Here is a 27,674-nt window from a genome sequence, read left to right on the forward strand (position 1 = left end):
TATTTTTTTTTGAGATAGAGTCTCACTCTGTTACCCAGGCTGGAGTGTATTGGCATGAGCTCAGCTCACTGCAACCTCTGCCTCCCCAATTCAAGAGATTCCCCTGCCTCAGCCACCTGAGTAGCTGGGATTACAGGTGCATGCCACCATGTCAGGCTCATTTTTGTATTCTTAGCAGAAATGGGGTTTCACCATGTTGGCCAGGCTGGTCTCAAACTCCTGACCTTAAGTGATCCACCTGCCTTGGCCTCCTGAAGTGCTGGGATTACAGGAGTGAGCCACCAAACCTAACCTGTAATTTAAATGCAGTTTTAAAATGTCCTGTCTAATGCTGAAAATGCAGTGTTGCAGTCTCCACTGTGATTGCATTAGTGTCTTTCTCTTTAGATCTGATAATGCTTGCTTTATTAATCGGTGCTCCAATGTTGAGTGAATATGTTTAGAATTGTTATATCCTGATAAAACTGATCATTTTATCATTTTATAATGTGCTTCTCTCCTTACCATTTTTGACTTACATTTTTTTAAAATCTGATTAAATATAGCTACTCCTGCATGCTTTTGGTCTCCATTTGCATGGAAATATCTTTTTCCATCTCTTTACTTTCAGTCTTACATGTGTCATTACAAGTGAGATGAGTTTCTTGTAGGTAGCATATAGTTGGGTCATGATTTTGAATCCATTCAGCCACTTTACCTCTTAACTGGAAAGCTGTAATCCATTTACAATATTATTATACATGAGAGCTTATTTCTGTGATTTTATTATTTCTGGTTGTTTTGTATATCATGAGCTGGTGTTGGCAGCTGATGCAATGGGCTGGGTTGGGCCAGTCCCCAGGCCCACAGGTGGCATATTAGGTGGGTGCCCACTGTGGTGGTAGCAGCAGGTTCAACAGGACTGACATCAGGCCCCCAGGAGTCCTCAGATGTCAACAATGGTGGACTCAGCTGGGCAGTCCCCAGGTCCCTGAATGGCATGCTTGGACACAGGATGTGGAGCCAGGCTGAGTGGACCTGTTCTCAAGCCTCCTAGTGGTGTGTGCAGGTGCTGACTGTGGCAGGCAGGGGAAGGGTGATCCTCAGGCTTATAGCAGGATGCTTGTGGTGGTGGTGGCGGGGCAGTGGCTACACTGCAGCTCTGATACTGTAGAGGGCAAGGTTGTTTTCAGTTGCAGCAGCCACACCCAGGAGACTATGAGCCTGCGCTTCACTCGTGCATCGGCCCTGGTTGCAGCAGCCTGCATCAGGCCACCGCAGGCAGTGGAGTTTGTCCTCGGGGCACACGAAAATGCGTGCCACCTCTACTACTGGGGCAGCAAGGTCTTTGCCAATGGCTGGGCACTTCAGCCCTGTAGGGAGCAGCCAGCTGTGGTGGTGGCTATTGGGTGGTGAACATCAATGAGGTTCTAGAGATGTGGAGATGCAAGGGCTGTAGGGCCTCTCGGCAGGATGCAATTTGGTGGGGGCTAAGCTCTCAATATGCTGCCTTGCTGTAGCTGCTTAGGGCTTTGGGTGGGGAGATAGTGTAAGCTCTCTCTCTGGAGCAGTGATCTTTTGTGGTCTCCAGGCAGCTCCCTATGTTAGTCTTGGGGTCTGCGAGGGTCTAGAGGCTTTCCTGAGGCTAGGATGCAGGAGTCTGGTGAGAATGTGGACTTCTGGGAGTCACTCTAACCTTTCCAGGCCCCCAGAAGATCCTGGCCCAGTAGGCTGCCTTGCTTCCCTCTCCTCCCTTAAGTGTTTCCTGTCCTTTCTCTGTTTAATTCCTAAGTTCTCTCTTGAATGATCTGGCTGAGGTGTTATCTCCTCACTATTGTGGCTCTCTGTGGAGGAGCTGAGTACCAGATGTCTCTAGTCAGCCAAGTTGAAGCCCCTCCTCTGTAATGTTTTACAAATAAGATGAAAGACTCACAATCTGCAAACATTTAATCCTACCTTAAGTACAAAGCCCTTACAAATGCAAAAAAAAAAAAAAAATCAAAGATTACAAGTCAATTTCTTTCTGCATACAGTAATAGCTGAAATGTAGACAGATCAACTTCAGAAAAAATACACAGAAAAACATACCACTTTAATAAGACAAAACTGCAAATTAAATCAATAGAAATTAGGTAGATCCATTTATTTTTTAAATACAAGTATAATTTTGGAAGGGGTATTTGACAAATTCAGCATTAACTGCCAACTCTATAGACATGTTTAACAAAAAACAAAACAAAAAAACAAAACAAGGCATTTACTCTTGGCCCTTTCAGTACAGGCGAAGTGTCCGACTGCATCACAAGTGCTAGTGATGCAGTAATAGATCCAAGGGCATAATATTAAATGTTTTTTTCGACTGCGATTTAGTTGAAAAATAACATAATACAAACATATATTAATAGCTATCAAGACCACCAGTGATCTGCAGAATACCTAGAGGCCTACCTACTTAGAAGGTTGAAACTTAGTAAAACTGTATTCAAGTCACTGTTTTTATTCTTAGATTAACAATGACAGAATGAGATATCTTTGATTCCAACTTTATAAGGTGTGATGGGGAATTGAAAGGAGATATTGGGGAAGACTGGCAGTGTGTGCTGAGTTTGAGTTGGGAATGTGGCTCAAATTAGTCAATATTGATTAGGTTATTGTTCTAGAAAATTTTAAATGTGTCCTAAATTGTGGCATATTGAAAACAATATTAAGGAACAATGATTCATTAGCCCTAAACACAATTTAATGAGTGCCATCGATGGGCTTAAGAAATAAGCAGGGATGGGGGATGGCGAGGCAAAATGAGGTGAAAGAGAAAATGGAAAGTGGAAAATATGCTTGAACATTGGAGAATGTGAAAAGGCCACCAAAGAAACTGCTTTAGGTATCACTCAGAAGTGCTCTTCCCATTGGCTACGTGCTCCTGATCACCCAAACACCAATTTTAGAGCACAGGAGCAGTAATCCCCTTTATCTGCAATTTCACTTTCTGTAGTTACCCGAGGCAACCTTGGTCCAAAAATATGTGGAAAATTCCAGAAATAAACAATTCATGTATTAAATCACAAGCTGGCTGGGCACTGTGGCACATGCCTATAATCCCAGCACTTTGGGAGGCCAAGGCGGGTGGATCACCTGAGGTCAGGAGTTCGAGACCAGCCTGGCCAACATGGTGAAACCCCATCTCTGCTAAAAATACAAAAATTAGCTGGGCATGGTAGCAGGCGCCTGTAATCCCAGCTACTTAGGAGACTGAGGCAGGAGAATTGCTTGAACTCAGGAGGTGGAGGTTGCAGTGAGCTGAGATTGCACCAATGTACTCCAGCCTAGGCAACAGAGTGAGACTCCATCTCAGAAAAGAATAAAATAAATCACAAGTCATCCCGAGTAATGAAATCTCATGATCTCTTGCTCTGTCCTGCCTGGGATGTGAATCATCCCTTTGTCCTGCTTATCCACACTGTATACTACCTGCCCCTTAGTCGCTTAGTAGCCACCTTGGTTGTCAGATTGAAAAACATAGTCGATAAAGGGTTCAGTACTATCTGAGGTTTCAGGCATCCACTAGGGGTCTTGGAATGTATCTCTTGCAGATAAGGGGATACTACTGTATTACATTTCAGCTTCCATAAAACTTTAGTAATTTGGATTAAGAACACAAACCTGATTTAGTAAAAAGTATCCATAAATATTCAGAGGTATAGTTTTGTTTCATCAAGTAAAAAGAGCAACTAATTCCAACTGTTGAAGTAGTAACAAGTAAAGGTTTCACCAGGCTTTCCTTGACGGTTAAGACATATTTTTAGGTCATCAGCACAAGATTATTGAATAACTTGTATGCTACAAACATGCTGCTTCCACTCATCAAAACAACCCAATAATCCTTACTATTCCAATTTGCTGAGAACCATGTCAGATGTTGCGTTCAAGAATGAAATGTTCCTCAAAACTGTTCTATCAAATGTAGTAGCTATTGGACATAAAACAAGTAATTTATTTCAGACTTGAGTTTTCACGAAGTATTTATCATCAACTTCAGTTTATTCCAACATTAATTTATGATAGGACAGTTATTAAGATTAGCCATTTCTCAGACTGTAACTTTGAAATAAGAAGAAATGGACAATTAAGCTCACTAGTCAGAATCTTGATTGAAGTGGTGACACAGTAGCTTACAAATGTCTTCAATAAACTGAGCTTTGAGGCAGAACAAAAAAACCGAAAAATCTAAAACCTCTCTAACCCAAGCACCAATAATGGAGGCTAAGCAATTATATCTACAAATCCGTAACGACAGGTCTCTCCTAATGAAAAGTCCTGAGATTTAAGCACTGTGACTTACAGAAGGCAGGTTGGCTTAATGAGGAAATTTACTTTTAATAAAAAGACAATCAGCAATATTTTATTTTGGGCACTTAGCATTTCACAGATCCTCAATACGTTTTGAGGTAGGTCAAATATTAATAGTGTATTTTACAAACAAAACTCAAGCAGTTGTTTTGTTACTTGTCCCAAACCACAGGAGCAGTTCTATCATGGTCAGGAATAACACGGTCTGTCTGATCTTTCAGATTAGTCTTTCATGTGTGAATTTAATGGTAATTACTTGCAAATATTCATGAAAAAACCAAAAGACTAGATATAGAAATTCTACTCTGGGATATTTTAAACTTCTTAAATTGATCCTATAATGAGTATATACTTGCTCTCGTTACAAATATATATATAGCTGATCTTTACAATTACAAATGAGCACAGGAGTGACTGTGTTGCTCTTCTGCCTTTTGGGGTGAAGATAATCAGCAAGGAAGATAATCAGCAAGCTTTCCTCAGAGCACTAGGCAGCCTTTAACCGAAGGTGCTATGTTCGAGGCACCATTGAGTATGATTTGGGATCATAGGAGAGCAGGTATACTGATGGAACCAGGATTCAGAAAAGATGCCTGGATCCAAAAAGGGGAGGCTCTCTGCAAGTCGAAGACGAAGAGAAAAACAGTAACATCTCAAGCTGCTGATCCTGAGTATCATGCTACAGCATTACAACTACTTGTGAGAGGAGCTCCTACAAGAGCAGTAAACTTGTCCCAATAAAGTCTGTTAAGGTCTTACTAGATAAGCCACAAGTAAAACTAAATTGGTATTTTACTAAAGTGACATCTACAGAAGCAAATATCTAAACATTTTTAATAGGAGTTTTACCTGTCATGTAAATTACTCTCATTGTCAAAAGCCTAATTCAATTAGCTTGTCATAATTCCTAAAATAATTTACCAAAATTCAGCTCATTTTGACATAGGTTCTTGAGCCAGTATTCCGAACTGTTTCATTATGAAGTTCCTTTTATTTAAACAATTGTAGAATATTAGTAATAATACAGGATCAAGAATAGTTAACTTGAGCCTAGGAGTAAGGTTGCAGTGAGCTATGATTGCAGTACTGCACTAGAGCTGAGGTGACACAGCAAGACCCTATCTTAAAAAAAAAAGAGAGAGGTTAACAACTGAGAAATTAGAAGGAAAATGCCATTATTGTGTTATATAAAAGAGTAAGGATATAGACACCTATGCTTCCATATACAACAAACAGCTCAATACCATTTGAGTCAAAGAACAAAGGGGGAAAAAACAGGTAGCAGGGGGCATGGAATGCAGAGTACTGAAGCCTTTTACTCTAGTGTCTCCAAAATTGAGTGCGGAAGTAAAAAGTTTCTACATTTAAAAAGTTCATATAAATTACATGAATTGCAACTTTCATAAAAATCAAAATGAAAGGTTCTGCATAGGACAAAAGATATGCCTAAGCAACATATCGTATTTGCACAAGGCCACTGAATGTCATGGATATTAGTAACAAATGAAAAGCTTAAGTCTATGGCAGATTGAACTAAGATTTCAGTTTGGTATTCTATAAGCCCGAGATTGTAAACTACTCATTATACAAAAGCTATAATGATTTACAGAGTTTTGTGTAGGAACTCTTGTGCTTCTGGTTGGCACATTATCTACTTTTTAAGTATGTGAAATTAATACAGACATTTGTGAGAGGTTGTGCAAAACTACTGTATTTACAAAAATGGCACAAAAGTGAATTCAACAGTCAATGCACATGCATACTTCATTCACATCTTCAACAACAAAAGGTATTCTAACTCTACAGAACTGAATTATTAGCTTCAATGGCAGCTGTTAAGCACTAGAGTCACATAAGTTACACCAGAATGGGCAAATATTGCCCAAGTAAAATTCTACTGTTAAAGCTGAAACAGGTTTAAGGCCATTCAAGTTCAAGCACAGAGATACAAATCTTTCAGAGCCCCATCTAGTTGTGTTTGAAACATGTGACCTTTCTTCTAACTTGTGGTCTTAAACTTCTGTTTTACAAAATCCAAAAGGTAAATACAGAAGAAATCAATACAATAGAGATTATATTAAATAAGAGTAACATACAAAGCTATAATTAAGATGAAGTAATGAAAGCCAAAACATTAAAATTTTAAAACTTGCTTGTTACTTGTTAGAACCAGTACTACACTAGGAGTTAGGTAATATATACAATTTTTTTCAAGTAGTTTACTTATGTTGCTCTAACATGTCCTCTTCACCAGTGCACTGTTAAACTAATCAAAAACTCTACACATGTATATTCTACAATAGCAGCACACACTACTGCTACCTGCAAAGCTGTCAGTCTCAAATTACTTAGTGAATGAAAGGAAATAAAAAGTAGATAAGTAACATATTAAGGAGAAATAATGGGAATTAGCAGATTCATGCAGTTCAGCCTTTTAATCAGCCAGCCAGCTTGCTAGCAACAAGGGATGGTTTCCGTTGAGGAAGGTCCTGTGGAGTGGGAATGTGGTCACCAGTGACCTCCGTCTTATCTGGAGCTGCAGCAGGAAGTTGCTTGTTCTTCATTTTTGCTTTAGCCATGTTGTAATCCCCAGAATCAAAATATTTTTGCTATAAGTAAAAAACAAAGAACAATTCAGATTAGAGCTTAGCAATTACTGATTTAAGATGTCGATGCAACCCCATACTGTCAGTATAAGGTTGGTCTAAAAAAATTTAAACAGGAATATTAATTAGACGAAATAGTCTCTGTACTGAGTTCCAGCATAAGTCAACAGCTGAGAAGCCCCCCTTCAGACCAGGCACAGTGGCTCATTCTTGAAATCCCAACACTTTGGGAGGCCAAGGCAGGCGAACCACTTGAGGTCAGGAGTTCCAGGCCAGCCTGGCCAATATGGAAAAACCCCGTTTCTACTAAAAAAAAAAAACAAAAAAACCCCCACAAAAATTAGCTGGGTGTGGTGGCGCACACCTGTAATTCCAGCTACTCCAGAGGTTGAGGCATGAGAGTCACATGAACCTGGGAGGTGGAGGCTGCAGTGAGCTGAGATTACCCCACCGTACTCCATCCAGCCTCGGCAACAGAGTGAGACTGTCTCAAAAAAAAAAAACCAAAAACAAAAACAAACAAAAAAAAGAACCTCCCCCTTCAGGCTTTCTTAAACCATTCTGGTTCTAATAAAGAACGATCAAGACTAATATAATATTAAGCTATTTGGGAAGTCCCAGACTCAGTGAAATAAAAACCTTTCATTTATTAATGGAACAACCAGGTTGAAACACTTGCTTAAATTATTTTATAAATAAAACACATAATTTGGCTGGGCATGGTGGCTCATGCCTGTTATCCCAGCACTTTGGGAGGCTAAGGCGAGTGGATCACTTGAGGTCAGAGGTCAGGAGTTTGAAACCAGCCCGGCCAACATGGTGAAACCTCAACTCTACTAAAAATACAAAAATTAGTTGTGGTGGCGTGTGCCAGTAATCCCAGCTACTCCGGAGGCTGAGACATGAGAATCGCTTGAACCCACCGGGGTGTGGAGGTTGCAGAGAGCTGAGATTGTGCCACTGCACTCTAGCCTGGGTGACAGAGCAAGACTGTCTCAAAAACAAACTCACCTCCCCCATAATTACAGTTATTAAAACTATTACTTATAGTTTCTGGTTTTCTGTCATTTAGAGCAAGTGTTTCTGCAAGAATTTAATCATATTTATTTGAACTAGAGCAGTTCACCAAAAATTAAGGTAAAAATATAAATATTAGAGTAATGAAAGAAATAAACTCACTAGAAATTACTACTTAAAATGCACATCCCTACTCCATACCTCCTCCATTTTTCACATAGAGACACGAAGTATGACAACTGCTTTTTTTAGTTGCCCTTTACCACTAACATGCAAATTGTGATGAGAGCTAAATATCAACCTTAATACAACGAATCTACTTGACTTCCAGAGTGAAAACATAAATCTGCCTGGGTTCTGACTAACACCTATCATGCTGAGCCCACCTTTACTGAGTGCCTGCTACACGTGAGGCACTATGTGAGAGCTAGAGTCAGATACAAAGATGGGACAACAGTCAAGTAAATCAACGATCACAAAACTGCCTTAAGTACAAACAGTGCTATATGGTGCTCAAAGAAGGGGACTCTAATCTCAGTCTTGGGTTGGCCAAGGAAATAATCCAGGTATGAAACAAGGGCTTGGACAAAGGGTGAAGGGGAAAAAAACATAATATTTATGGAATCTTATGCTAATATCTTCAGGGATATTTCATGTGATAAAACAAAATAGCTGGGAACTCACAGCTTAGTATAAGACTGTTGAGTGGCCTGAGGAAAGTCTCATTGGCTGCTTTCCTCCACCATTCTTTGATAAGCCAGACCTGGCCTGTGGCCCAAAGGCCTAAGGATAGAAACTGCTTTAATATATTACTGTATATGTACCATACAGAACAGTAACAAGGAACCCTGGACCAGGCCTAGCTAAAGCTTTCTGCAGCTTCACTTCTGTATGTTTTAAAACAAGCAGACAGAAAAACCTCAGAATTTTGATGCACTGTATTATATTAAAAAGCTACTTCTGAATTTTGTAGCCTCTAGAGGAGAACAAAGCAGCCTGCCAAATTTCTTATTTCGTCAAGAGTACATACTGAGAAATTTAACACACATGTAAATTTTAGGCAGATTTCCCCCCAATGTAATAAACCCAGTTTCTAAAGTGAGTAATTTTACAGTAAGCAAAAGTTCATCACAAGGGATCTCATTTAACTGTAGATTAAGCAAAAGTTCATCACAAGGGATCTCATTTAACTGTAGATTAGGCTACTCTGTTTGGGGGAAAGGAATTAAATTTAGTGTGACTAGAGATAAAACTAAAATCAATGCTTGACAATTAGAATTGCCTAAAAAGGAAAAGTTTACTGCAAAAGGCAGCAAATAATCAAACAGAGATTCAGCTAAGACAATAATACAACAAAGATGTCAGAGAAAGAAGTTAATGCTTTAAGATAGAGAAGTGAACTAAATTAATGTTTCTCAAACTGGGATCCACAGATAACAATGATGATCATATCAGCTGTCTTTAACAATCTCTAAATTTCATGAGTTTGTAACGAAAACATTTAAAAATTAATTATGATCTAGATGACAATCTTATAAAAGCCTTCTCTCACCCAAATTTACAGGCCATACTTACATTGGCATTTACAACTACACTGACACTAAGTCATCACCTAAACTGATAATGTTCAACTTTAAAGCCATGTTTCTTACAACTGGATGCTCTCTTTTCTTGGGACTTCACAACCCCTACAAATATGAAAAAACAAAACAAAAAACAAAAAGAAATAAAAAGTGTAAAAATGGGCTACACAGCTTCTATTATCCCTCCCAGTTCTGATTATCTATGTAGTCATGCATACATGGTCATATTGTTAAAAGCCTAATAATAACATTAACCTCATAATAACATTAATGAGTACAACACAGGAAGAGACCTATTATAATCATCATCATATCTAATCAAACCTTCTCAAATTAAGAAGCTACTTAAAGATACTAAGGTAATTTGTCAAGTTTGCTAACTAGTGACAGAGGAAAATTAAAACCCAGACCCTGTGATCCAGAGTTTTAAAAAAATCAAAACTTCATATAAAGAACTTATTCACTGACATTCTGTTATAATACAGAATCATTAAAGAGCTCACTTCTCAATTTCTATCTACTTATTTCTTGATTCAGTGGCATTTTCTTCATTCTCAACTATTTATATCTACAACACCAACTCCAAGATACAATGTATATGAAATCTGACTTAAAGATACTTAAAAAGTAATAAATAATTGAAGCTAGAGAAAAATTAAAATGACAACTGCCCAAATACTGGAAGAAAGCCTATTAGTCAAGGTTATGCTGGAGATGAGCAAAGAAAACACTTCCTAAACATTAATAATCAAGTCAAAATAATTTAATAGCCAAAGATTAATTTATCTCATAACTAAAAACACAGCTGTCATTCTACTTTTTCTATTTATCCCATACATTATGATCTTTATGTTCTAAAATAACCACATAATACTCTATTTTACTGACTTCAACTTATTTAATCATTTCTCTGCTGTTGAATAGTGGGGTGCTGCTACTAATTATAGTTATAAGCTATAAGGAGGATCTTCCAAGTTGGAAGACTTTTTCCTTGTACTGAATTATACCCTTAGATTTAATAAGACATTATTGATTTGAAGAACATTTTTATAAACCTTAATCCATACCCCGTTCTGAAACGAGTAATAATTTTTAATGTTTAAACACAACAAAGAGCGTATTAGTTTCATTCAACTTCAACCTTAGCAACAGGTATTATTTTAAACATTTTTGTAATTTAGTTATATAAATACTATGATGTAATTTGCATTTCATTGATTTTCTATAATGTATAAACATTTTTCTGTTTATTGTATTTCCTGTTAAAATCCTTTATCCAGGAGCACCTTAAGTGTTTTTCTTGTATACTTAAAAGTTCCCTTTTGTATATTTAAAAGTTTTTGTATGTATTTTAGATATTAACTATCATTTTCGTAATAACTTCCCTACTTGATTGTATATTTCATGGTACAGGAGTTTTACATCTTTATAAATTTGGTGTAATTATTTCTTGTCATCCTACTATTTCAAAGCTCTGAATGTTATTCTTTTATGTAAGATTAAAAATACCATTCTATTTTTTGCCACTTTAAAACAATCCATATGTAACTAGAGCTAATACACACACACATGTTTTTTAAGCAAGCAGCCAATACCAGTATATGAATGTATTTAAGGAGAAACATGATTTAGCATCTCATTCAACAATTCTCTTCCGTAAGTAATATTTCATCCTTCCCTGTATAGTAAATAATTTGAATATGCTTAAGCTGAAGATGGAACTAATTTTTTATGGCAAAGGAAGGGGTCACAGGACAATACTCTTAGGGAACAAACAGGTCAACATTATCTCAATCTCGTTATTGAGAAAAAATGGTATCTACCTCACAAAAAACATGGCAAGAATTTGAAAATAATATCTTCAGTAATTTGAACTATGAAAACGAAAATGTTTAAATTGTATTAGAGTAAATCTGACTGTGAAACATATTACATAAAGGAGACAGCTGTGCTTTTATAAGTGATCATTTCATCCAAATAAGTATTTTAAGCTTTTGAATGTTGTGTGGGAATCATCTGCAAAAAAGATGTAAATTTCAAAATATGGACAGAAGGATAAACACCAGCTTCTGGATAGTGGTTGCTTTTGGAGAGATAAGGGAAAGGGCTCATATTTACATATAGGGCAGGTTTCAACTATATCTACAACATTTTCTTTCTTAAGAAAGATAAAACTGAAACCAACATGGCAAAATATAAACATTAAATCTGGGAAGGGGTACATGGGTTCTGTTATATCTGCACTATTTCTACATGCTTTAAATAGTTTATTATTAAAAATGCTAAAGAGTGGTACATTCTCATAATGCTTATTTATAAACTGCAAAATATTGGAAAAACCCATTACAGATACATATACATACATGTACATACCTGATAAAGTACAACGCTATATGCACAGATATTCATTTCACAATCTGTCAGCATACTGAGTTCGTAGGGCTTAAGTATTTGGAAATTACCCATGAGAACTTACCCCTTTCTGCAAACGTTTCCTTAAGAAATCTGAACCTCCAGGCTTTTGTCCCAGATGAGGATATCTTGCTTTTAATTTTGCTTCTTCTGCTTTCTCTGGACTAGTCACTTTATCTTCCATTTCCTAAAATAATTTCAAATAAATTACTTCTCTATTACAACTCAGTTATTTAAAATAATTCACCTTTAAAAATCTGGATTCTGAATTCTAGTTGTTAAATGCCAAGTACCACAGCTTCTGACTAAGAAATCAAACCCAGAAGCCTTTAAAACATCTCTATCTTGTTTTTCAGAAGATCCATGTGATAGCTCTATTATAGCTGTGATGCATGTGTAACACCCCACACACTGGATAAAAATATCAAGATAGCTCAGCTCTGAAGTCTTGCTTGCCATTACTTTTCCAGTCATGTATAATACATTTATAGTTAGTCACCTTCTATGGAACTCTTCAGTTCTTTGCCTATATTTAGAGAATCATCCTAATACTGTTAAAATATACAGGATTTTTTTCTATTTATCTAAAATTATATATGATTTGAAGTTACTGAGATTCTTTACTAAAAATTAACAGCAGCCTACTCATCAGTACATTTTTCTTGAATACAGATGATTCTGATTTGTTTCTTTTTGTAATAAATTTTTAATATTTTTATTATTTTAAATAATAGAGATGGGGTCTTGCTATATTGCCTAGGCTGGTCTTGAACTCCTGGGCTCAAACAATCCTGCCTCGACCTCCCAAAGTCATAGGATTATAGGCATGACCCACCATGCCTGGCCCATCCTGGTATTTTTAAAGAAGAGAAACATCAGTTTTTGTCAATCCTCACATCTATGTATATCACTGCCTAACTCTCCCCCATGTTTAAAATGACAAACTGTTCATGTCAAACATCCTATTCTTTAATATATCAAAAACCTGTTTCCTGTCAGAACTATCAATTCTTCAGTCTATTCACTTTGAACAACAGTTTTGATTTATTCTGCTTTCTTTCAAAGTGCTATATTTTATAGGGAAGGAGTGTTTATTACTTCATGGCAAGTACTGCAGAAGAATGAATCAAGAAAAACAGGCTGGGCACGGTGGCTCACTCCTGTGATCCCAACACTTGGGGAGCCGTGGGCGGATCGCTTGAGGCCAGTAGTTCAAGACCAGCCTGCAATATGGACAAAACCCAATCTTTGTAGAAAAGTTTAAAAATTAGCCAGGCCATTGGCATGTGTCTGTGGTCCCAGCTACTCAAAAGGCTGAGGCAAAATGACTGCTTAAGCCCGGGAGGTTGAGGCTGCAGTGAGTCATGATCACACCACTGCACTCTAGCCTGGGTGACAGTGAGACCCTGTCTCAAAACAAAACAGGAAAGGTAAAAAAAGAAAAGAAAAGAAAAGAAAAGAAAAGAAAAGGGGGGGAGAAAAGGGGGGGGAGGGGGAGAGAGAGAGAGAGAGAGAGAGAGAGAGAGAGAGAGAAAGAGCGAGCTGTCTTGAGATAGACAAACCGGGCAGCTGGCAAGGCACATTTTCTAAGTAATGGACTCATTTCTGCACATTAAATCAGCAAATCACATACATCTGCCTATCCTGAGCCTTCTAGGTTACTTAGGAATAGTCAAAGCAAACCATTTACCTATCTAAGAATTGGAAAAAAATACTTTATAAAATTTTGGCATATATTATTATATTCATACATTAAAAAAAATAGAGATGAAGATCCTGTTTCCCTTCCCTTTGTACCCACAGGGGGAAAAATTACAGGTCAGGCTATATTGTCCAGGCTGGTTTTGAACTCCTGGCCTCAAAGCTATCCTCTCACCTTAGCCTCCCAATGTGCTGGGATTATAGGCATGCACCACCACGTCCAGCTCTCATACATGTTTTATAATCAGCTTCATTCATTTTATGTATTATCAGTATTTCATCCTGAACTGCTTCTTCATTTGTTGTTAGATCTTCTCTTTTTCAGTCTTGGAGAATTTTGAGAAAAAAGCTGCTGCTCTCAAATACTGTTTTCTGTGGAGCCTCTTTTTATGCTGCAGATTCATCCATTTATGTTATCTCTTTACAGTGGCCACATCATTCACTCACTTGACATGCACGACATTCAATTATGTGCACTCAGCCAGAAATAGAGAATTTAAATAGTAGTGGTGAGTCTACCAGTCATTCCATTCAAGAAGGGTATGCCCTAGAGACGTAAAGTGTGAGGTATGTGATGCAACCTGCCATTCCCACGTTAGTCTCTCGTTGGGTATCTTGCAGAGCATAAGTACATCATCATTGTAGTGTTTAAAATCTCAGCCCGTACAACACAAGCCCATTACCTCAGCTAGCACTCAACGTAAGAATCACCCTAGCCATCTAGCCATCTGTTCAAACACTGTACATAAAAGTGACTACCTGCTCAACTGAGAATTGATGGGGCAGTCTCCAATATGATTATGCCTTCTCTAGAATTTTGTCAAGGGTGATTTTAGTTATATGTGATTTTTTTTCCCTTACTAACATTAGAACCTAACCCCATGTAAGATATGACCGCACCATATTCATCACAAAAGCCAGAGAAATAAACATAAATGTAAGATTACCGAGTTTAATGTAGGAAGGCGGGCTGAGTCGCTGCACAGCTTCACTGTGGCTCAGCCCTCACTGCAGACACCTACTGCAGCCCAAGGGTGTTCTCCGCGCTGCGGTTTAGAAGTGATGTGGGAGGAGAGGCCTACTCTTGGGTTTCCCTGCACAGCTGGCTTCAAATAATACTGGCTGAAAAGGACCCCAAGCTAATTGTCACCTTTTAGTCCCTGCACCTTCAAATTAAGGGTGTTACTGGAGTCCTACATTTCCAATAAAAATTCAGCTTTCTTGAGCCTAGGAAATGAGACCTCTCCACTTCTTCCTTTGATTTGAAATAGTTCTCCAAGTCTAACAGTTCCCTGATTTCCTAAAAACTTTTCAAAGGAAAATTGTATGTAGGTAGCAACTTACTCTAGTTTCCAGTGTTTCTGCAGGTTTCCTCCATTTGACATATAAAGGAAAATACCTTTTACACAATCCTGGCATTCCCTTATTTTCTCTTTCTTCTTTTTTTTTTTTTTTGCCATGTTGGCCAGGCTGATCTTGAACTCCTGACCCCAGCTGATCTGCCCGCCTTGGCCTCCCAAAGTGCTGGATCACAGGCGCAAGCCACTGGGTCCAGCTGCATTCCCTTGTTTTCTTAATAAGGAATACATTGATATATCATATTAAGCATGCTCAATTAAATTAAAAAATGTTTTGGGCAAAACAGCATCTATGAGCTGCAAATATCATTTATATTTAGAATGAATTTATAGTATGTCTTCTTGAACATTCTTGCCAAATACATAGCACAACTGAAAGCCCCTGCTAGCTGCAACTTCCTAACTGGATTCAGAATTTCAGTTGGATTTAACACCAAAAGGGGAAAAGATGACCTAGTCTAGATTTTTTGATGTGGTAAACACCATTAAGACATCCACAATACTTTTCATGAATCCTACAGAAACATTCTACAGAGGTAGGTAGTTCTAGGACCTTAATGATAAGTTAGTTCAAGTGCTTGGACATGCATTAATATTCTGACAGTTACTAAGTTTCTATTAGGTTCTGTCAATGGCATCTATGCCAGATTAAAAGGCATGAGAGAAGAAAGAATCCATTCTGCTCCTGGTGATGCCACCACCAATAGCAGACAGCAGTCGCCCCTGTGAGCTCCTACAGAGGGACATATCGCAGATAAACAGGGGCTCTAGTAGCAGCTACATGACAATGGGAGCAGACGATCATGGACTCTGAACAGTACTCATCCTTGCAGGGTCAAAGGCTTTCTGTAATCCTTACCTCTGGAAACATCATCTTCCTCTCTTTTGTTCCTCTATTCCTTCTAATGCGTAACCTTATTCCCTAAAAACCATATTCCTTCCTTTTTAAAACATGCAAAGTGGTTTCTGCTCCTGTCTCCCAACAGGACACTGATAAAAGCAGGTAAAATAAGTGATTTATCCATCCAGTCATGTTCAAAAATGCAAAATAGAATATAATTTGATGGGACTCCATGTTTCTGGACCTCAAGGGAATTCCTAAACATTTACTTAAGCTAGAACGAAAACAAAGGGGAGATAAGCAAATAGTTACTTGCTTATTTTTTCCAAAAAGAATCACAAAAAGATTAAATCATAAACTAGTCAAACTTTGGGTTAAACAGGTTAGGATGTAAGGGATAAAGGACAGAAATGACTATTACTAAAGAAAGAAATTGGTATATATATACATATACTGATAAGTCAATATTGTAATTTTAATGTCTTTATCATGTAGAGGTAAAAAAGGAAAAAAAATACTTTATAACAGTACCATATTTTTAGTTTAAGTGTTCTATGGTCCTGTATAATTTAGAATAGGGCTTATAATCTTAATTTTTACATCTTGTTTAGTTAGGAATGCATGAAAAACTTGAACGAGAACCAATTAAGTAGCAGAAATAAAAAGGAGTGTTGGGGAGAGCAAGAAAGGAAGAAAAGTTAAAAAAAATTTAAATACCAAAAAGAAGCCAAAGGTAAGGAGAAACAAATCCCAATATGTGAATAACCACGATAACCATACTGAAGCAATAAACTGTCCATTTAAATCCAGTAGCTGAATTAAAGAAAAAAAAAAAAATCTAACCACTTGTGGAGTACACATTTTAAAAAAATCTAAACCAGGACATAGGTTGAAAGTAAAAAAGACTGAGGGGTAGGTGATGGTGGTGACATACCAGGCAAATCCTTACCAAAACAGAGCTAGCGCAGTGCACCTACATTTTCTTTTTTTTTTTTTTTTAAGATACATGGTCTTACTATGTTGCCCAGGCTAGTCTAGAACTCCTGGCCTCAAGCAATCCTCCTGCCTTGGCCTCCCAAAGTGCTGGGACTGCAGGCGTGAGCCACTGTGCTGGACTGTGCCACTAATAAAATGGCCTGAAAATATATAAAGCAAAAATTGACAGAACTATAGGGAGCAACTGACACTATGGAATTCAACACACCCTCCTTACTTATTGATAGCTATAAAAGATAAAGTAGTTCAGATACTTGATTTTAATTTTACACCTAACAATTAGGGAATGCATATTCTTCCACAAGCACAAATGGAAAAACTGACTTATACTAGGCCATAAAGCAAATCTTAACTATTTTCTTCCAGACCACCATGTATGACTGCAATTCATTAAAGTCAGTAAAAATAAAAAAATTATAAATCTCTTAATATTTAGAAATTAAAAACATACTTCTACATAACTCCTGGTTAAAAAAGAAAGCATGAGTATTTTAAAAAATAGGAGTTCTAGACCTACCTGGCAATACAGTAAGACCTTGGCCTTTACAAAAAAATTTTTTTAATTAGGCAGGTGTCGTAGTAGATGCTTATATGCCTATAGTCCTGGCTGCTTGGGAGGCTGAGGTGGGAGGGTCACTTAAACCTACCCTGGGAGACAGAGCGAGACCCTGTTTCTTTAAAAACAAACAAACAAAACCCTACACATACCAAAACTTGTGGGATATAGCAAGTATCCCTCAAGGGCTTATATCAGAGAAGAAAGCTAAATCTCAATGAGCTACGCATCCAATTTAAGAAGTTAGACAAAGAAAGGAGCCCAAAGAAAATGGAGAAATAAAAAGCAGAAATTAATGAAAAAGATACAATAGAAAGGGCCAATAAAGGGGGTGGGGATGACAAGTTTAAGAAGTTTTCTTTTTGTTGTTGTTGTTTTTTTTTTTTAAGACAGAGTCTCACTCTGTTGCCCAGGCTGGAGTGCGGTGGTGGCATGATCTTGGTTCACTGCAACCTCCACCCCTCCCCGTGTCGAGTTCAAGCGATTCTCCTGCCTCAGCCGATTCTCCTGCCTCAGCCTCCCAAGTAGCTGGGATTACAGGTACCCACCACCGCGCCTGGCTAATTTTTGTATTTTTAGTACAGATGGGGTTTCATCATCTCGCCCAGGCTGGTCTTGAACTCCTGACCTCGTGATCCACCTGCCTCCGCCTCCCAAAGTGCTGGGATTACAGGTGTGAGCCACCGTGAAGAAGTATTTTTTATAATTCAAATCTGGTTTTGAAGTTTTAGTCTCCAAGAAGCCTTTGTGTTACACAGCAATTTTACTACATTTTAAAAATAGATGCTGTAATGTAAGTGGATTTACTTAGGTAAGTAGCTTCTAAATTGATAATGGGGTCCGGAGAAGGCAGAATTCTGAACTTCTGGCTATTGTCTACAAGTTGGGAGAGGAACCCCAGGATATGGTAACACAGATATATGTTTACACACAGATACATGTATACGATGTATCCAAAACAAAAACTAAAACCTTAAGGACAGTATTTTTAATAATAGTTATTGTCTTGGCATGTGCATTTTTCTGAAACGTACAACTGAAATACATCAGAAATTCTTTCTGTGAATAGGTGGGGTATAAGTTATAAATACATACACGTAAAAAGGACATTCAAATAACTAAGGATTATTTTGTAGTCCATTATACACTGAGCATAATTATGTCTCAATGACTGATACTACTTTTCAGCCTTCGGCACAGGAGAGTTATACAGCAACACCAGCAATAAAAATCTGATCACTCTAAGCAAATTCTCCTCTATCTGCTCAGCAGTATGTTCACCGATGCACTGATTGATGAATAACTGAAAGGATTAATGAAAGCCAACAAATCCTTTGGGATATTGCCAGGAAGGTACCAATACCGTATCAAGCTCTATGGAAAATTACTGTTGTCATTCTATTAAGTCCTTGCTTGCCCAGTGTCTAGCATTTAATGAACGTTCAATAAAAGTTCATTCATCTGAATGAAAAAATACAATGTACTTGTTTCCATAAAGCTATAAAGCTAAGAAACTTTCTCCACACTTGAGAATTTCACCATCAGCTCATCTTTAATATTTTGTTATAGTAAAACACAGCTTCAAGATTAGAAGTTGTTAAGTATTAAAGTCTTGCACAAACAAAAGAAGCAATCCTAACAAACTGCTGTGTAGCAAACTGCTAAGACAGCTAAGAGAAACATTTAAAAACTTTTCTGACGTTTACCTCCAGATTGTTAGGAATCGATAGTTGCAAAGACCAAGGGTGCATGCTGTGTTCACTCTGAATAGAAACAGAAAACATGGATGTGGCGGTGGCTCACACCTGCAGCCCCAGCTACTCAGAGGCTGAGGTAGGGGGCTAGGTGAGCCCAGGAGTTCAAGGCTGCAATATGCTATCATTGTGCCACTGCACTCCAGCCTGGGTGACAGAGCAAGACCCTGTCTCAAACATAACAAAAATATTCTTGAGCCTTTAGGTAACCAAAAGTAGTGTCAAAAGAGCCCCTGAAAATACCAATATGAACTCCTATTTTTAAAATACTGGAAGCATCGGAAAACAATTTATATCTCTTTATAGTTGATATATTAAAATAATTTAGATAAATTCCTCTTCTACCACTCATAAAGGCACCAACCTGTATCTTTTACCTGACAATTTCATTGACAGCTTTACTGTAGGTATCCTTTCCAAGACATGTTAGTTTGGTGAGTCTTACAACCTCTAGAAAACCTGCTATTGAGATCTTAAAAAAAAAAAAATTAAGGCCACAACACAAACGAAAAAATATATACACACATCCCTGTAGTTTCGTTCAAGAGATCTTAAGTGGGTCTAAGCTAAGGTTTTCATCTTACCATGGTCTATTCTTCTCTGTGGTACTAGCATTGTCATTTGTTTTGAAATAGTACGTCGGCAAAGGTTTCAACAGAAAAGTTCTGAGAAAAATCCATTCAACCATTTTGTAAATAATGTCAAGCACAATGTTGAGTGCTGTGAGAGAGCAGATATACAAACCAGGGTCCCTAAGCAAAAGCTGCTCACAGTGCAATTAAAATTACCATCTTTTTTTTTTTTTTAGACAGGGTCTCCCTTGGTCACCCAGTGGCGCCATCAAAGCTCACTGTGGTTTTGACCTCCCGGAGGTCAAATGATCCTCCCCTCAGCCTCTGGAGTAGGTGGGACTACAGGTGTAGATTTATTATTATATTTTAGAGATGGGGTTTTTCTATGTTGCCCAGGCTGGTCTCAAACTCCTGGCCTCAAGCGATCTTCCCACCTTGGCCTCCCAAAGTGCTGGGACTACAGGCACGAGCCACCTTGCAGGGCCAGAATTATCTGTTTTAAGTTCCCACTTGCCTCTTCTCCCCTCCAGGACTAGTACACATGCCTTAGCTTACTGTTGACAGATTCATGAGCTCTGTGCTCAAAACTTCTAAATGTCTGTTTTCACTTCAGTGGTTATCTTAAACACAAATATAAGCATATTCTGCGGCATCTGAATCACCATGTTGCATCTAAATAGTGCTATGTGGGTTCTGCATCTGAGCTTTCTTGCACCAAGACTCAGTAGGTTACTCCAACTGTCCAAGAAAATGAGACAAGAATAGAGCTGAACTTAAAATGCGATTGTATCTATGACTCTGGAAACTCAGTGACCTCATAGCTTACTCTTAAAGGGGGAACTGAGCCACCACATGGCCTAGGGGAGTGTTTACTTGACAAACTCAAAAAATCCCTTAACTTTTAACAATTGCTGTCATATTCCAAATACATTGGAAATTTAATTTCAGCAAAATACCAAGCACACAATCAAAAATTTAGACTGGCTTTGCTTGTATTTAATCTGTTTTAAATTTTATTTTATTTTTTTGAGACAGAGTCTCACTCTGTCGCCCAGGCTGGAGTGCAGTGGCACAATCTCCACTCACTGCAACCTCCACCTTCCAGGTTCAAGCCATTCTCCTGCCTTAGCCTCCAGAGTAGCTGGAACTACAGGTGTGCGCCACCACACCTGGATAATTTTTGTATTTTTTAGTAGAGATGGGGTTTTACCATATTGGCCAGGGTGTTCTTGAACTCCTGACCTCATGATCCGCCAGCCTCGGCCTCCCAAAGTGCTGGGATTACAGGTGTGAGTCACCGTGCCCGGCCAAATTTTATTTTATTTATTTATTTATTGACACAGAATCTTGTTCCGTTGCACAGGCTGGAGTACAGTGGTATGATCTCAACTCACTTCAACCTCTGCCTCCTGGGTTCAAGCAATTCTTGTGCCTCAGTCTTCTGAGTAGCTGGGATTACAGGTGTGGGCCACAGCACAGGCCTTTTAAATTTTTAAAAAATATTTTTAAAGCAGCTCACTGTAGCCTCGAACTCCTGGTCTCAAGTGATCCTTGCACCTCAGCCTCCCCAGTAGCTGGGACTACAGGCATGCCACCACACCTGGCTAATTTTTATTTTTATTTTTAATTTAATTTAATTAATTTTTTTTTTTTTGAGACAGAGTCTTGCTCTGTCGCCCAGGCTGGAGTGCAGTGGCGCGATCTCGGCTCACTGCAAACTCCGCTACCCAGGTTCACGCCATTCTCCTGCCTCAGCCTCCCGAGTAGCTGGGATTACAGGCGCCCGCCACCACGACCAGCTAATTTTTGTATTTTTAATAGAGACGGGGTTTCACCGTGTTGGCCAGGATGGTCTCAATCTCCTGACCTTGTAATCCGCCCCTCTCGGCCTCCCAAAGTGTTGGGATTACAGGCGTGAGCCACCGGGCTGGTCCTATTTTTATTTTTCATAGAGACAGAATCTTACTCTGTTGACCAGGCTGGTCTCAAACTCCTGGCATCAAGCAATCCTCCTGCCTCAGCCTCCGAAAGTGCCAGAATTATAGGCAAGAGCCACCACGCCTGGCTGTTTTAGTTTTAGAGTGCTACACAAGTTGAGAGATAAGAGTTTATACTTATTTTTTATGTTTGTACATATTTAATTGTATCCTAACACAAGATAGGAATCTATCTGGTTTTCTTCTCTTACCAAGGGAGCACACACCACTCAAGATAGAGAAAGTGACTTAGCTTTTACTCCACGCAAGGCCCAGCTATCTACCTTAATTCTTTAGAGGCAATAGGCAATAGGCAATCTACCAGTAAACTATAAAGGTATTTTTAGCTGAATACTTTGGCTTTAAGTGGAAGGTCAATTGGGTACACAGACAATAACTCAATTTTTTAGGTCATCGAACTGATCTTCCAAATAGAAGAAACAGGTGATTTGGCCCACAGGAACACAGAAGTGACTGTGCACATTTTCTTCATGGTTAGGGACACTATCCATGCCACAGGCACTTAGCATTTACAGTCAATCCTGTATTTAAGAAGGAACATTATATTCCTAACACACTTTGGTTGATTTTAATGACAGCAGCTAAAACCAAAGCACCTTAAATAAATGTTTAATGTAGACAATCAATAAGAGAAAACGTTCAAGCTACCCTTAGTATTGTTAAAAGATACATTAGGCTTTTCCAAGTAGAAGTATTTACACTCTAGAAATCAACACTGCATACTTGGCAACACACTAACAGAACTTATCAAAGAAAATTACACAGCACACTACTGTGCACCAGAAGTTAATGCTAAGTTTGATGTCAGTGTTTAAGGCAAAACACCACAGAGAGGGACTTATTTTTTAGGGTTCCTAAATTTCAAGCAATAATGAACACAACAAGTATTTTTACAATAAGCAGGTGATACTTAATACTCTTTTTAAGATTGCAATCTTTAATATTTGTATTTTTTGCCCCCCAAATTCATTTTTTTGGTAATGTGCAAAAATATCTATTTTCCACTGGATATTCTCAAATCATGTGGTAACTTGGACTTTTACCTATGCTATATGTTATTTTCTCGCTTTTCAATTACTTTAACATCCTAACAGAAGCCCCCAACTCAAGAGAAGTTAACACAATTTTAAGAACATATGGAATGGCCTTAGAACACTAATCCAATTCCCAACTTAATTAGGACATAAGCGCAACATTAAGCAGAAACCCGCACGAAGGTCAAGCAGTAGACCAAAATCGTATTTAACGACAACACAACCTGATTTGTAAGAAAAATTGTTGATAAACAATTTAGGAAACAGGATACCTCGGCCCTTTCTCACTTCTCGGCCAGTCACACCTACCTAGGAGAGCAGGGCGGTGGAAATAATTACAATGGGAGAGACAAACACTAGCCTAGATAAATAGAAAGTCTTGATATTCATAATTTGAACCACACTGACACTCCTGGCCTATTCCCCTACATCAGGAAGACACAAGTGCGTTTAAAAAATATTCCTATGTTTCCAATAAAACCCTGATTAATTTCGTGAGTAAAATTTTAAAATTCCACCCTTTCGATTTTTAGTCGAGTACCATATCTGAGTCCCATTGACTGCAACCTTTTCCAGCACAGACTGCGCTGAACACTGCAGGTGATTCACCTCCTCTAGGCCTCGCCCCGCCGTGGGAGGCAAGCACCAGGATTCCGCCTTTACAGGTGAAGGCACTGAAGGCGGACTGTACCCACTGACCATGGTTACAAGGGTTGGCCCTGAAATACCAAGCCCGGCCCACATCGCGGCCCGCACACGAGGCTGCCTTTAGCGTAAACCGCACGCTTACAATACAAGTAGTTGGAGAGTTCTTCAGAGAAAAAAATCAAACTTCCTAAGCAAACTGACGCTCACAAAAAAACTTTAGGCTCTACGCCCAGACTGCGTCCCGGGCGCTCGCGTAAATGTAAGTGACTGAGGAACACCGCGACCCACGGAGGTGTTAGAAAAGGCACGATTCGGAGTAAACGCGGGGCACGCTGGAACTCCCAGTTCGTCGGCGCACCAGCCAGCCAGTGACTGCGGGAAGCCAAAGGTGGGGCGCAGGAGCCTCGGCCTCTTGCGCCTCCGCCCCGCATGCAGGGCGCGCCCCTCCGCCCGGCGGGAGCAGGCCGCCCGCCAGACCCGGACCCGGCCAGGGCCCAGGGCCCAGGGCCCAGGGCCCACGCCCCACGCCCCGCGCACTCACCTTCTGCTCCTCCGCGGAGGCTGCCTCGGGGACTTCCGCAGACATAGTGCTCCCTCTGCAGACGAGACGCCGGGAAAAGATGCGATTAGCCGGTGGCCGAGGCCACCCGGCAGCCTGCCGCCTCAGGCCCGCCCGCCGCCCGGCCCAACTCTCCCAGCGCCCGCCGGGCCGCCTCCGCCCGCAAAAATGGCCGCCGCCTTATGACGACACGGAGCCGCGAAGCGCTCCGCTGGCCAAGGCCCTCGCACGCCGGAGCCCGCCTGCCCCTCCAGCACCGCGCCCCTACCTACTTGACCCCGCTTCTCCCGCTCGCTGTTGTTCAAACACTTCCTTTTTTCCTTCAAAGGTCGCCGCTCCCGCCTCACCTCACATCCGTCTGTGGCTGCCTAATGCTTCCTGGGAATTGTAGTTTCTAAATGGAACCGCCTCTCCCCGCCCTTTCCTGCTCACTCTGGCCCCCTCGTTCTAGGAGCTTTTTATTTTACTCTTTCTATTTAACCAGCCTCGCCTAGTTCCGTTCTCCTCGCTCTCCGCTCTGTAGCCACACAGGCTGTCTTTTGGGCACGCCAAAGCTCCTTCCTCCATTCTGCCACGCCTTCACATCTCCAGTCCTACGTCTCCGCCTCAGAACCTTTCCTTCCTAAACCTCTACACTAGGCCACCTCTTAAAGGCCGTCACAGCTCTGTACAGTTCCTCAACAACACGAACTGTATCATTAGACAATTGTCGTGACTTTAGGTCACCTTTCCTGCTCAGATAAGCCACACCAGGGCAGGGATCTCGTCTGTAATTATTTATATTTTACTCTGAGGGTCCAGCACTTCCAAGATACCTAACGAAGGAATTCAGATTCATTTGTCCACTCCCAGGGGGTCCACTCCCACAAGCTTACCCAAACTGCTAGCATTGAGCTCCCCCAGTGACACTTTCCTTTGCCAAGTCCTGCGGCTTCATATTGAATCCTCATTCTACTTGATATCTGAATTTACTGTCAATGTTTGTCGGTTCCAACAAAATGTCCTTCAGAAACTTGGAAATAAGATTGCCCTCAAAGAGTTACACTAGTAAAAAAGCACAGAAAATGAATGCAATTTGGATAAGTTTGGAAACCATCGAAACTCAACCAGGATGTAGAATCTCAGACAGGAAGAATTGCACTAGAATTGCAACTAGAAAAACAAAAAGAGTTAATATTGCACTCCTTTTGGAGAAACGAAGGAAGGTGTTTGTCAGCCAAGGAAGTATTGAAAGTAAAATGGTTCAACAGGCCAACTGTTTGACAAAGATACCCCTTAAGAATGTCTCACGCTGGGCTAGCTGAGAAACTATAAGATCAATGACATATTTGTTCTCATTCTATACTCACAAAGTAATATACTGAAAATTTGCCTTTCCCTTAAGCAGAACTTCAGAGAGAAAGAAGAATGCACTAGTTAGGCCAACTGGAGCATTTAACAATTGTATTTTTATTAATAAATTGACTGGCATTCTAGTATATGTCCTATATCAATGTATTTGTGAACTTAGGTTAAAATCTGATAGACATACACTTATGATGAAATGCAGCCTCAAGAAAATTGTTGTGGCCAGGCACAGTGGCTCACTCATAATCCCAGCGCTTTGGGAGGCCAAGGTGGGCAAATCACTTGAGCTCAGGAGTTCAAGACCAGCCTGGCCAACATGGCGAATCTCTGTCTCTACAAAAAGAAAAAAAAAAAGGTTTTTTTTTTCTTTTTCTTTTTCAGACAGATCACCCAGGCTGGAGTGCAATGGTGCAATCTCGGCTCACTGCAACCTCTGCCTCCTGGGTTCGAGCAATTCTGCCTCAGCCTCCCAAGTAGCTGGGATTACAGTTGCCCACTATCACACCCAGATAATTTTTTGTATTTTTAGTAGAGACAGGGTTTCGCCGTGTTGTTCAGGCTGGTCTCGAACTCCTGGCCTCAAGTGATCCACCCGCCTTGGCCTCCCAAAGTGCTGGGATTATAGGTGTGAGCCACCACACCTGGTCTTTTTTTTTAATTGGCTATGTGACCTTGGATAAAAAGAATCTGTTTCTGATAGTGACACTCGCAGGAGGGGAAGTTTGAATTTCTGGAGGGCAGACTTTGGTCAAATGGAGAATTCACCATGGGCAACGCTCCACTATGAGGACTGCCTGGAAAGTCATTCTTTCCCAACTAACACCACTCTGCATCATTATGAACCTTAATGTGTAAAACTGCACACTGGTCCCCAGCACCCTGTTTCTCAAAACTCTCTTCTCTTGATCTCCAGGATACTATTGTCTCATGGATTTCCTCCTACTTGACCTCCCTGTTGCATCTTAACCTGCCTCTTAATGGGAGGATTCTAACAGTTCTGTACTTGGATCCCCTTCTCTTCTAGGTTTATACAGCCTCCAGGAAATAACTTCCACCTTCATAGCTTTTTTTCTTTTTTGAGACAAAGTGTCACTCTGCCACCCAGGCTGGGGTGCAGTGGCACGATCTCAGCTCACTGTAATCTGCCTCCTAGGTTCAAGTGATTCTCCTGCCTCAGCTTCCCAAGTAGCTGGGACCACAAGCACATGCCACCATGCCTGCCTAATTTTTGTATTTTTAGTAATTGTAGGCCAGGTGTGGTGGCTCACACCTGTAATCCCAGCACTTTGGGAGGCTGAGGTGGGTGGATCACGTGAGGTCAGGGGTTCGAGACCAGCCTGGCCAACATGGTAAAACCCTGTCTCTACTAAAAATACAAAAATTAGCTGGTTGTAGAATTGCTCAAACTTAGGAAGCGGAGGTTGCAGTGAGCTGAGATCACATCACTGCACTCCAGCCTGGGCGACAAGAGCGAAACTGTCTCAAATAATACTACTAATAATAATTTGTAAAGACGGGGTGTTGCTTTCTTGGCCAGGCTGGTCTCAAACTCCTGGCCTCAAGTGCTCCGCCTGCCTCAGCCTCCCAAAGTGCTGGGATTACAGACTTGAGCCACTGGGCCCACTGGACATTCATAGTTTCAACTGCCATCTAGGGATACCTTCTTTTTTGTGGCTTCATTTTATTGTACTTCTAGATACTGCGTTTTTCACAAATTGAAGGTTTCTGGCAACCCTGCCTCCAGCCTCTATAGGCACCATTTCTTCAACACCATGGGCTCACTTTGTGTCTGTGTGTAACATTTGGGTAATTCTTGCAATATTTCAAACTTTTTCATTATTATTACATGTATTATAGTGATCTGTGATCAGTTATCTTTGATATTACTATTGTAATTTTGGGGGAGTACCACAAACCACTCCCAAATAAGACAGTGAACTTAACCGACAAATGTGTATGCTCTGACTGCTCCACCAACCAGCATTCCCCTGTCTGTCTCTCCTTGGGCCTCCCTATCCCCTCCTGAGACACAACGATATTGAAATTAGGCCAAATAGTAACCCTACAATGGCCTCTCAGTGTTCAAGTGAAAGGAAGAGTTGCATATCTCTTCCTTTAAATCAAAGGCTAGAAATGGCCAGGTGCGGTGGCTCATGCCTGTAATCCCGGCATTTTGAGAGGCTGGGGCTGGTGGATTGCTTGAGTCCAGGAGTTTGAAACCAGCCTTGGCAATATGGTAAACTTCATCTCTACCAAAAATACAAAAATTAGCCAGTCTCATAACCTGATCTCTAAATAAACAAATAAATAGATTAAAAATTTTTTAAAAGCTGGAAATGATTAAGCTTAGTGAGGAAAGCATGTCAA

The 27,674-nt window shown here is 39.9% G+C and overlaps 1 protein-coding gene across 5 annotated transcripts in view; it reads right to left on the minus strand.

Moving 5' to 3' along the window:
* Nucleotides 1-2,097: 2,097 nt before the first annotated feature.
* LOC101006310 (cAMP-regulated phosphoprotein 19) overlaps nucleotides 2,098-27,674 on the minus strand; it is a 36,665-nt gene continuing 11,088 nt past the window's right edge. The window contains exons 1-4 of one of the 5 annotated variants that reach the window (XM_009210195.4): nucleotides 24,233-24,333; nucleotides 23,943-23,997; nucleotides 12,009-12,131; nucleotides 2,098-6,935 (exon numbers count right to left, since the gene is read on the minus strand). In XM_009210195.4, the coding sequence (XP_009208459.1) occupies nucleotides 6,765-6,935; nucleotides 12,009-12,131; nucleotides 23,943-23,987 (339 nt within the window). In that variant the 5' untranslated portion in view covers nucleotides 23,988-23,997; nucleotides 24,233-24,333 and the 3' untranslated portion in view covers nucleotides 2,098-6,764. Of the gene's footprint in view, nucleotides 6,936-12,008; nucleotides 12,132-23,942; nucleotides 23,998-24,228; nucleotides 24,334-27,674 lie in introns of those variants that run through there. The other 4 variants (XM_009210196.4, XM_003900952.5, XM_009210194.4 and 1 more) reach the window with 4 other exon arrangements.

The sequence above is a fragment of the Papio anubis genome, unplaced genomic scaffold (genome assembly GCF_008728515.1).
Source record: "Papio anubis isolate 15944 unplaced genomic scaffold, Panubis1.0 scaffold71, whole genome shotgun sequence".
Taxonomy (NCBI): Eukaryota; Metazoa; Chordata; class Mammalia; order Primates; family Cercopithecidae; genus Papio; species Papio anubis.